This window comes from Astatotilapia calliptera, chromosome 4 (assembly GCF_964374335.1).
Source record: "Astatotilapia calliptera chromosome 4, fAstCal68.1, whole genome shotgun sequence".
Taxonomy (NCBI): domain Eukaryota; kingdom Metazoa; phylum Chordata; class Actinopteri; order Cichliformes; family Cichlidae; genus Astatotilapia; species Astatotilapia calliptera.
In genome coordinates, this window is record NC_137425.1 from 21,177,321 (window position 1) to 21,189,505 (window position 12,185).

Genomic DNA, 12,185 nt, shown 5'->3' on the forward strand with positions numbered 1-12,185 from the left:
GTTATAAATATCGATATTCCTTCCTTCTTATCTCAATAATTCACCGTTTAGTCCCCCTCTATGGAGGACCACAAGAGCCACTAGCCCGTCTGTCTTAGTCCAATTTTGCTTGCTGTATGTCCTTTTCCTTAAACCAAACGCAAAGAAAACTTACAGGCAGTTGAAATGAATGACAGGCGAAAACATATTTTGTGAGTCATTTTCAAAATTAAACCCCCCAAAAGAAAAGAAACTTCTTTTCAACTATATGTAATATTAATTGTTAAGCTTTCTTTAATGTGCATTTATAATAATCAATAATCAATATTCTGAAATGCAAATGCATTTAGGCATGTAGACAGAGACCTGCTCAAGTTTAAAGTGAGCATCAACAAAGGTGATTTAAGTGACTCTGAACTTTGGTTCTTAGTGTCAGAGGGGGGAGCTTTGAACATTTCAGAAAATGCTCGTCTGCTGAGATTTCTCCAGTCACCACAGAGCACCTTTAGGATGTTAAATGTTGAATCTACGCCACAATGAACTAAGTAGTTCTGCAGGCAACAGAGGGCCAAACTTGGGACCACTAAGGTGTACCTAACAAAGTGTCTGTGAGTGCAGATTAACACCAGACAGTAAACAAAGGACTTATCGTCATTACTAAAGAACACAGGAGGATGGGGAAGATGAGTGTGCTGTGAGAAATGAGACACAAACAGCAACGAGTCGCTGTCAGCTGCAGAAACATTCACAACAAAAACCCGACCTCTTTAACAAGCGCCCAATTGGCCAGCAAAAAACGAATTTGCTGCTACTAAATGAACGAATGGAGCCCATGCTGCATATTTAGCATTCATTTTATTTTCAGCTGAAAATCATGCTGATACAGAGAAAGGCAAGTGAAGGCCCTCACATACAGTATTAATAATATGACACAGTATAGAAGAAACACTTAGAATTTACAGTAAAACAGTAAGAAAAAAGTGCTTTGATGCATCAATGTGAAGACAAATTCATCTGCTGGACCACAATTAACTTCCTGGTGGTTACATTACTCTATATGGAGGACGAGGCGGCTGAAAGACTCAACTAGATGATCTGTGGCTCGTGAGTGATGAGCATGGTCCTCTGGTACTATCCCTGCTGCTCCATAATGACTCCCTAACCTCACCCACTGCCTCAGAGAATGCTTGTGTTGCATAGTACCTTAGATATTTGTATCACTGTACTGAAACCAGGAACTTTGAGGACATCAGAAACGGGTGTCTGACCTCTGGGCAAAACACTAATGTTTCATTATTATGGTTTGCGACTACAGAGAATCTATTTACATATCTGACCCACATGTCTCACCGTACCCCAGGCTGTCATTCATGAACACTCAAATACTCATCAAGTACTCTCAGCTTCTCTATACTGAAAAACATTTATATACAAAAGTGTTTGTATATATTAGGGCAAGCTGCAAAACACAGCTGCAGCATGCATGTTTACTCTTTTATGTTACGTCCCAGCCATCAACAGTATAAAAGATGGACTAAGTGTCTCAGGTCTGAACAGAAGCCACCAGGGGGCGATACCTGTGGTTCCTAAAAGACTTCTGGTCCCATAGTAATCTCTGGGGAAATGCGCCCCCTGCTGAGAGATCTGTAAACACTTTGCTGCAATAGATTTAATGTTCTAAAGAGCATTAAATCTATTTTGTAAATTTGACTCCTTCCACAGTGCTTAGCAAATTTCTCAGATCACCTCCCAGTGAAAGGTTTACGCCACAGCTGCCCTAAATTATCAGTACTCAGGATTACCAAAATCCTAATGATTGGATTTTTTTAGAATATTTACTGTTTTATTTTTAAAAAAATCAGAAAAAAATAGCAAAGCACATAATTAATTTTTAACAATATGCCAAATTACAGTTATTTAAGCTTTAGTGGTTGAATATTATGGTTGACTTTTTTATGACTGGTGGTCTGGTAAATTTGTTAAGCACTGCATGTGTAAGAAAGGTGGACATGCTCACATGCGCTTTTATAGTCAACTCCACCTCCTTCTCATTGCACTGGATACCAAAATGCCAAGACGGCAACAGCAGAAATTCTTGGTGACGCTATGTCCATCTTTTTTTTTTTTTACCATTTATGGTCCCAGGAGATTATTGAAACATAACTTTTTCTAAAAGGTATAATGTCCCAATAATCGATGAATCAATCAAAACATGGCTACAGTCAGGTTTTTGGGCAGTGATGCAGTTTAGGTGATGTTGCTCCGTCCACTGCCTGAGTGGAAAATAAGATGTAGGCGAAGACATCTCAGGCCCATCCGTGTTACTTTTAAATGGTAAATGGCCTGTATTTGTATAGCGCTTTACTAGTCCCTAAGGACCCCAAAGCGCTTTACACATTCAGTCATCCACCCATTCACACACTGGTGATGGCAGCTACATTGTAGCCACAGCCACCCTGGGGCGCACTGACTGAGGCGAGGCTGCTGGACACTGGCGCCACCGGGCCCTCTGACCACCACCAGTAGGCAACGGGTGAAGTGTCTCGCCCAAGGACACAACGACCGAGACTGTCGGAGCTCGAACCGGCAACCTTCCAATTACAAGACGAACTGCCAACTCTTGAGCCACGATCGCCATTGAAAATGAGAGAAAAAAAGGATATTAAGTCTCTTGATACGTCTACACTTCAGTCACAGCTTGACTGCTTCACTTCAGATCGACTGTGGTGGTGAACAGAGCCAAAACAATCCTTTTCACAGACTCCTCGACCTCACTGTGCATGGTCTCAGTCTCAATGGTCATTGTAGCAGTAGTAGCACTGAGTCTGTCACAATGATGACACCTTTAGCCATATAAACCCATATTTGGACAAAGTGAACCGTATTCATATTAAACACATAGTGTGGGAGCCGATTACACAGCAGGAGGATGGATATCTTTCTGTACACAATTTCATATTTCCTATTTTCTGCTCATCCACTGCACTGAGTGGATTTAAAACACAGAGCTTGAACTTAATTCGGGGCCAGAAAAGCTGCTTTGACAAAGACTTTTTTTTAAACAGACATACCAAAATAATAGCTTGATGATGGATCTAGAAAGAAAGAAACTTTGACTTTTAAAACATAAAAAGTAACAGCAATGAAAAAGTTAAAATATCAGCATTAAAAGGCTACACTAAATAATGCACACAGCTTTTTAGAAGGAAAAAAAAAGCTGGAAGCTAGATGGATGATGTCTCCGTGAATGTAGCATATAACAGATATTTTTCAAGAAATGACGATTATCTGATGTGTCGTGAGAGGTGCATGCTTTGCTCAAACGTTATCGCTTTTTTTTAAGGCTAAAAGCTGCAAAGTGCACTCAGGTTCATTTACTGTTAACTTTTAGCATTTAAGGAGCGAACAGTAGTTACAAAATATAGAATATCAGCTGATTCTGAGCAACATAGGAGAAACTTGCAGATGCCATTGAAACAAGTAACAAAGTCCTCTGATAACTCACTGACAACATTTAAAATGAGAAAAACAGACATTAAATGCAGGATACGGGATGAAAATACAGAAAATTTCTATACAGTATCTGTTTTTTTTAACCCTCCCCATATTGATGACCACCACATCCACCCATAACAAAATAACATGGTATATTTTCACCTTTTACTGAAGCTGGCTTTAATACTCGACATGTGATGAGCATGAAGAATGGCATGAGAGAAGATCACAGTTTTCCACCGACGTTTAGTTCCCTCCGCTCGAGCGCCCTCGTTACTTTCTCCAGACGACACTAATAAAGAAAGCTTGAGGCAGTTCAGTAACACTACATCAGATGCCAAAGGACACTAATGTCTGCCAGGGAGGTAGGATGCGAGTCGCCCAGTCATGTCCAGCGGCATCTCTTCCTCTGACAGGCCTCCGGATCGGACGAACAACCCTCTGAGTCGCTCTCAGAGGAGGACGGTCCTGCCAAGGCGGGGACAGGCAAACGTGAGGACTGCTCAGCCCCATCTGGGGTTTCTTCCATTGTGCCGCAGTTAAGACTGAGCACCCAACCCAGTTTGTTGTGGAGCAAATGACGCAGGCCAGGTGGTAGGGGCAACACATCTAGGATGTCTATACAGTCTGGCACCAGCTGGCGAAGACGAGCACAGCACAGGTACAGCAGGGAGGTGGGTGCAGAGCAGGATCTGATGACCTTCATGCTGCTCTTTGCCGCTGTGGAGCACGCCATTGGATAAAACTTCTTATTCTGCAGCTCTGTAGCAGCAACTCCTGGATCAAGACAGGCGAGAAACCTGTATTATTGAGTTTCAGGAGCACACTGCAGTTCACATTCTTGTAAGATATTACAAGGTCTCCACTAAACAGCATCTGTTTCTTATGATTATAAAAACTCTTTCGCCTTTGCATACAGTTGACCTATTAGGGCTGAGTCACACAGGCTTACAAGCTGGTCCACAACACACTGGGAACCTGCAGTTAAAATGGAAAAAGGCTTATGAACTTATAGTGGTTGCTGGAGGTTGCCACCAGTTGCTAGGTGAAACTGGCTGCAAAGATTGGTCACCAAAAACCTCCTTATAATTGCTTTGGTTTCTAGCATTTTCAACTTTTCACACTTTCACTACCTCTTGGAAAGTAGTTGGTGAGTTTTTGCAGATAAATCTGCATCGTCTGTGCAAACTACAGGCAAAGGAAGCAATCTGCTATCAAATAAAGCAATTGCAAGGATGTTTGTGGTTCCAAGCCGTTTGCTGCTCATTTTGTAGACCTGTGTGACCAGGGACAAATCAGAAATAAATTAGTATTTATGTAATCTAATCAGTAGAAAATTTTCCACAAACCTATGCACTTTCGATTTTTGAAGAATGTAAGTGTGCCGTGCCACGTGTCCAAATGAACTCCAATGATGGAACCTTGACCAAAACGTGAGGAGAAGTTCATTTTGTCTCCTTTATGATGCAACAACCCTGGAAAATGAACAAAACCAATGATGTCTAAAATATAAAAACCCTTTTGAGCAACTACCGTTATATCAGGGGCACTTGTGTTTAAGTTACCAGTGTAAGAAAGCCCCCAGCTGTCTGCATCTTTTCCCAGCAGGCTGCAGAAGGTATGTCTGTATTTGTCCAGATTGACATCAGATGTACCGATACCAACCATCTGCGCAGAAATAAACATTTAGGCACAAATAAACATTTCTTCTGCTTCTAGGACAATTTTTGGTGACTGTAAGGAAAATACGAAGTCGAGCTTTACCATGTCTGTTCCATACACTGGGGACGTCATCTTAATTTCCCAGAAGTGCTGCCCGTCTGCAAGCTCCTTGGAGCCGCGGATTGCAGCTGTACCACAGCTGTATTCAGAGTGGAAGTTCACTTTGCGATTTTCGCAGCTCAGTAATGTTGCCGTTGATCGGCTGTTGGCATCCCAAACCCAATCAAAATCTGAAACATAACGAGTCATTTATTAAATAATAATGAGCATAAAAAAAGATGATGTACTATGTCCTGCCCCAGCTGTCATGTACCTTGGTCATCCTCTCCACAGTGGCAGTCTTTAACCTGGAGAAAGCCTCGCAGACGAGGGTTGTAGCTGGTCTCTGCCTGGGAATCACAACCACAGTAGGACTCTCCGGTGACGGGTACTGCGCTGGGGACCGGTGGGACCATCACTGCTGAAAAGTCTCCCTCAGAGTCTGAATCACTTGCGTACTTTGGAGCAACAATAACGAAATAAAAAGAGCAAAATGAACTGTCTGCAGTGTTATTTATGCACAGACTTCACTGTCAGCCTACGAAAAAATGCTAAATGGGGATGCTGCATTGGAGGAGGCAAACAATGCTTTCCATCAATATCCTTTCAGCATAGAAACATCTAGAGTAGGGGTGGGCGGTATAAACGGTATACGGTAGAAACTATATAAATTTGGCCAACGGTAGAGATTTTGACTATACCGCTCTACCGTGATAGCGCATGTTGATGGTGTCATCAAGCTGCACCTGTTTTGGTCGAAAGCATTGCAGCGGCTGCAAACAACATCATCTGCAAATTATGCTGGGTGATAGTAATAGCAAAGAGATGAAGCACTTTCCGTACCATTGATTCATTAATGCTGAATTCTCTCGCAGCTGCTCTATTCCCATGTTGTTGCAGTATATTAATGACTAACCTTGTGGATGGATTATCTCAGTTGTTCTCCTGACTGAAGTTTGGTCCGTTTATAGCATCCTGCCATGCAATTGCATTTGTCCCTAACCAGCAGAAACCCTCATGTTAACTTTTATCGAGCGGAAAAAAGTTAGTCCTTCAGCTTCACTGTGCTAATGTTATGCTAACATAGCTGTTTTGCTAGCGATCACGTAGCACATCATTATATACCAGCTAGCTCAACTTCAGTAACCCTACAAACGTCACTGCTGTTTAGTTTTCGGTCTTCATTTATGTTGGAAGTGATAGCAGAGCTGTACATCTTAATTTTTTCAGAAATCTCTCAGTCAGAACATGGCATATCATGTTTAGGTGGAAACTAGCGAGCTAACTTCCTGCTAACTTCTAACTCAGTTGAATTTAATAAATTTTAAGTTTTCATGGATGCCTGGATGTTAAACTTAATTGTTACACCTTGTAAAGCAGCAACACTGATCATTTTATTAAAGATTATTAAAGAATTTAGACAGTTTTTAACTCTCAGTGATGTTGCAGTGTTCGTTTGACTTTGGGACCTGAAGAAGATGGAGTTTTAGAGCCAGATTACTCTGCAAGGTAGCCGTAATGCTCCAGCAATCCATCAAGCCTACCAAAGTCGTACTAAAACATTTTTGACAGATTTCTGCGCCATGTACCACATAAAATCGTTTCGAGGTCAGTAAGCGCAACCAGAATTCATACAAAAGGCGCACTGTCGATTTTTGAGAAAATTAAAGGATTTTAAGTGTGCCTCATAGTGTACAAAATACGTTATACAGAAGAAAAGAATATATCGCGATATATATCGTTACCACACATGTTTCAAATTATACCGTAATATGGATTTTAGGCCATATCGCCCAGCCCTAACCTCAAGGCGATCATAGTTCCATTCTTCACTCTCAGAAGCCAACACAAGGGCCCGGGCATCAGCATCCCTCCGTATGCCTCCCCACACATATCTCCATGCACGACTGTTCCTGCTTCTCCTGGACATGGCAGCAGAGTCTCACTGTAGGAAGAACCTGCCAGTCTGCTGAGGTTTAGTCCAGATGTTGGAAGAACAGCATCAGTCCAGCTGCTGAAAGACAACAATGCAATATGATTATCTTGAAAAAAAAAACAAAAAAACAAGAACTCACATTAACTGAGCTGCTTTTAGTACTGAACGACAGAGGCGTGCATCTGTCTGCAGACCCCGTGTGACGTATAATGTGTATTATTCATATATCCTGGCTTGTCTGTATGGCAACATTTCCTACACCACGCATTTGTAGTACTATATTTTAAATTAATCCTGCAACCCGACCTCGAATCTCATGTTTAATATATGTTATTTAAGACATTTCAGAAAGCATTTTCAGAGCAGCATTAGCCGTATCCCACTGAAACATCCCCTCTGTATCGGCTAACGCTTACACACATCACCATTAGCATAGGCTAACTTTGTCCACAAATAAATTATATCACAAGTAAAAATTATTACCCCCTTGTTTATGTAGGAGACTATTTTTCACAAATAGCAATTTTTTTAAACTAACTAACACAAACAGCTAAAGCTAGCTACGTGGCTAGCCAGCAGAGCCGCGCATGTATGAACATGTTAGCTGGTAATAACAAGGTCAGAAGCACTTTACTGGTTATTATCGATACGTATTTACATTGCAACACGGGAAATACATCTAAGGCACATAAGGTCGCAATTTATCTGATGACATGCATCAAGAAATCGGTCAAACCTGTTTAGGCTAGCTAGTTAGCTTTCGTTAGCTAACGCTTCTACCATTGCTGAAAAATAAAAGCGAGACGTTCTTATTACCTGACTGTTGGTCACATTCAGTTTCTACATAAAAACCGCTAAACCCGCAAAGACGTCGCCCCTTGAGTGTCTCGTATTACAAGCTAGTTCAGACAAGACAGCGCGCCGGGCTTCTGTTTTCCATGACCTACTTTTCATGAGTGCGACCGGTGTTCCAGATCAACTGGCGTTTAGATCAACTGGCGTTGGTCGAACAGATGTGTGGCAGTCTTGCCTTTCAGTAGCTCCTACCGACAAACCAGCAAAAAAAACGGCAAATGTGTCACCTGTGACACTTGTGAGGTTGTCTCAAACACACTCCGTCAGTCTTGATGCTGTTGAACAACAAAATGTTTAAAATGTGGCGAGTTTACCTGGTGATATCCTCATGCGCGACGCGATCGCGAAAACAGCAAACAATTAACACCACGCCGATGTTGTTCACAGGACAGCAAGAGTAAACGATCGGGAGACTCTTGTCGTCGTTATCGTTCCCCTCGCACGGTTTATTTCTCCGGTTTCAGCGTTTTTGCTTCACAACTACAGCGAGCAGTTTACTTTGTGCACTAACATGGAGTCGAGTCAACCAGCGCCACCTCTGGCCAAGTGCCACAGCCTACAGCCAGATCAACCTGTGACACATCTGCACCACGTTTGAATTCGTGTCATGCACATTTGTACCTTTCAGTTGTGTCTGTTTGTGCGTCATGCAAATGAACCTTTGAAATGAATGAAATGATATCATGTATTTATTATCAGCCTACATTTGTACAAAATGCCAAATGACATACACATAAGAATCACCATCCTGATATCAATACTTTTGCCCATACGAAAAATGTCGTGAACACACTAATATTTCACCAGTGTTGTAACATCACATGTCGTTAGCATAGTCTGCCTGTGTCTGCCCTCTGCAAACAAACATGTTAGAGTTGGTTGTGATATACAGTCTGCATAAGTGTGGTCAATCTAATAAACATTTATAAGGAGATGGCAGTTACTGTGAATGTACAGCAGTTACACAGTGATTAGTAATAAACAGTCAGACAATGACTCTGACAATCTCATTCAATCTTGCAGACTGAATGCACCTTCTGTGGAAAGTGGTACCACACAGTGTGTGTGGACTTTCCCTGTGCAGAAGGCGACTACAAATGTTGTGGGTGCTAAATAAACAGAAAAAAGTGATCCCTGTTGTCTTTGCTTACTGATTGTTTTTAGTGTTGACAATCCACATTGCTGCCATTGCATCTTTCAACATGTTTGTGGGTAGATTTGAATGTACCAGGGTTAAGTGCAGCCACTCAGCCTCTACTCAGTGTGATCATAGCAGCAGGTGAAGATGTGTCACAAGTTAATCTAGTAGTGGGCTATGGTATTTGGCCACAGATGGCAGCAGTGGACTGACCTCCATTTGAAACTGCTCTAGCTGCTGTGTGATAGTGGATCTGCTACAAATTGAAGATCATATGCAAGTTTTGGAAATGAACCCTTGTATTATGTTGAAGAACAAAAAAATGACATTGATTTTGTTGCGGGTCATTTAGATCCGTACTGTGTAAATCCACTCAGAATTGTTCAAAAACTGCAATGAAACAATAGCAACTTTATTTCCCATCAGATAAACATGTAGAACACAGACATACAACAGTTAGACTTTCCATAACTATTTTAGGAACAATTTGGTTTTTCGTTCTTACAAACACATTTCTTTTGAACTTGCCCAACGTTCTCAGTTTTTCAATGCTCAACATTTTCAATTTTGTCCACATGATGGACAGAATGTAACTGTGTACTTTCTGCAGATGTACTTCTTGCATTTCTCACAATACGTGCTTGTTTTCAAACAGGAATCTTCCTAACTAAGATTTAAAACAAAAGATTTCTACGTCTCCTCCAGTCTCACAAACAGATGACAAACCAAGCGACACACCTGAGTCACTGACTTTATATATAACTACCAACTCTCCAGCCATGTTGATGGATTGCCTATATTGGCTGGAAATATTAATTTCCAGGGAAAGGACACAGGCAGATGATGCTTACAGGATGTGATGTGACGACACTAATGAAATATCGATGTGTCATATTTGTCCAAGGTGTATTTCATTGTTATGGGAAAAGAGAATATCAAAATCATGATGACCAATTGGAGTGGTGATTTCTATGACTTTGTGTATATAATTTGGAATTTTGTACAAATGTAGGCCAATAAGGAATATATGATATCATTTCATTCATTTCAAAGGTTTATTTGCATGACGCACAAACAGACACAATTGAAAGGTACAAATGTGTTGTGCAAGAAACGAAATCAAACGTGCTGCAGATGTGTCACAGGTTGATCTGGCTGTAGGCTGTGGCACTTGGCCAGAGGTGGCGCTGGTTGACTCGACTCCATGTTAGTGCACAAAGTAAACAGCACGCTGTAGTTGTGAAGCAAAAACGCTGAAACCGGAGAAATAAACCGTGCGAGGGGAACGATAACGACGACAAGAGTCTCCCGATCGTTTACTCTTGCTGTCCTGTGAACAACATCGGCGTGGTGTTAATTGTTTGCTGTTTTCGCGATCGCGTCGCGCGTGAGGATATCACCAGGTAAACTCGCCACATTTTAAACATTTTGTTGTTCAACAGCATCAAGACTGACGGAGTGTGTTTGAGACAACCTCACAAGTGTCACAGATGACACATTTGGCGTTTTTTTGCTGGTTTGTCGGTAGGAGCTACTGAAACGCAAGACTGCCACACATCTGTTCGACCAACGCCAGTTGATCTAAACGCCAGTTGATCTGGAACACCGTAAACAATAACAGGCAGGCTGAGGAGGAGCTGCGGCGCAGGAAGTTTTCTGCACACATGACAGACTCCTGTCATCATCTCAGCAGCCAGGAGTGACTGGAGTCATTATACTCAGCCGTAAAAACAGCTATCCACCGCAGTGGAGAACATTTAGGGCATTAACGTGGTAAAATACTGCAAATTTTGGTATCGATCCGACACCAAGTAAATAGAAGGCCCTTATTGCCGATACCAATAACGCCCATAAAGCCAGCTGAAGGCGAATGCATTGTGTCATGATTTATTGGATGAATTATCACTGATTTGCACATTTTGAACAATAAATCACAAGTTTTTAACTTTCTACAACTTATTTACTTATTTGACACAACAAAACACACATTTCAGGTTTTCACATATTTTGAAACTGGGTTTTTTGGAGACTCTGAGTGTAAATGTGCCCGCTTAAAGGACTCTGGGTCAGCCTCTGTTAATGGACTTTATAGGTTATAAATTAAATAGATGTGACAGTCAATACAAAAAGGTTCTGACATTTTTCATGGTGCATGCTTGAGACATGTGCTACATACTGAACTTAGAGGATAGAAACAAACTATTGATCTAATCTGCTAGTATTGATCAATACCAATATCAGTGCTGGTATTGATACAGTCAATAGGATCACTATTTATTCTCGGACTTCATTAAATTAGCTTTGCGTGATAGAAGTTGAACATAATCCTTATTTATTTAATGTTGGGCCTCATCTCAGCTGCTTAGCAAATCCACTGGACTAATAAAGTGTCCGGCTGACTCACTGGACACTTTATTAGAAACCCCCTGTCACCTGCAGAACAGACTTAATTGTTCATGGCATAGATTTTGTCAACAGTCCTCCATATATCCCATATTGACTTGGCAATATCACAGAGTTGTTTGCAGATTTGTTGTGAATCTTCTATTCCACCACCTCCCAAAAGTGCTCTATATGATTGAGGTGACTGTGGAGTTCATTTGAATATAATTATTTCAGTATCACGTAAAAAACCACAAAAAAAACAAAACAGTTTGAGATTATTTGAGCTTAGTGACATAACATCCTGCTGGAGTCTCAGCAGTGCTCAGGTAGGTGTTTTACATGATGCTCAGTTATTACCAAAGGCCTGAAGTGTGCCAATAAAATATCGCCCACATCATTACACCATTAGCAGCAGCCTGAATTGTTGATACAATGCAGGATAGATCCATGCATTCATGTTATTTATGCCAAATTCTGATATTACCACCTGAATGTCAAGACTCATGAGACCAGGTAATGTTACGGACCAGACAGACATTCTTTCTAAAGACCAAAAGTAAATAACTACTTTTATCAATATAAGAACGTGTAGCTGAAACTGTTTGGGGTAAAAATACCCAACATATTGGCCAGTTT

The 12,185-nt window shown here is 41.2% G+C and overlaps 1 protein-coding gene across 4 annotated transcripts; it reads right to left on the bottom strand.

Annotated features, from left to right (window-relative positions):
• Positions 1-815: 815 nt before the first annotated feature.
• Positions 816-8,136, bottom strand: spsb3a (splA/ryanodine receptor domain and SOCS box containing 3a). 4 transcript variants are annotated; one of them, XM_026165392.2, is made up of 7 exons: positions 8,119-8,136; positions 7,040-7,249; positions 5,510-5,693; positions 5,239-5,426; positions 5,040-5,142; positions 4,824-4,949; positions 816-4,251 (listed from the first exon to the last, which is right to left on the bottom strand). In XM_026165392.2, exons 2-7 carry the CDS (start codon positions 7,163-7,165, stop codon positions 3,860-3,862), a joined length of 1,119 nt encoding a protein of 372 aa, XP_026021177.1. In that variant the 5' UTR covers positions 7,166-7,249; positions 8,119-8,136; the 3' UTR covers positions 816-3,859. The 4 variants fall into 4 exon arrangements, with proteins under 4 accessions (XP_026021177.1, XP_026021176.1, XP_026021175.1 ...); XM_026165391.2 differs by having other exon boundaries at positions 7,040-7,246; positions 7,988-8,136; XM_026165390.2 differs by having other exon boundaries at positions 7,988-8,136.
• Positions 8,137-12,185: the final 4,049 nt, after the last annotated feature.

What these genes read in the sequence shown, in the direction of transcription:
- spsb3a (XM_026165392.2), bottom strand. Translation starts at nt 7,165, where the DNA reads ATGTCCAGGAGAAGCAGGAACAGTCGTGCATGGAGATATGTGTGGGGA. An exon ending in GGAACTATGATCGCCTTGAG is followed by an intron (nt 5,694 to 7,039) that starts GTTAGGGCTGGG and finishes GTTGCTCCAAAG; the next exon opens with TACGCAAGTGATTCAGACTC. An exon ending in CTGGGGGCTTTCTTACACTG is followed by an intron (nt 4,950 to 5,039) that starts GTAACTTAAACA and finishes TTCATTTTCCAG; the next exon opens with GGTTGTTGCATCATAAAGGA.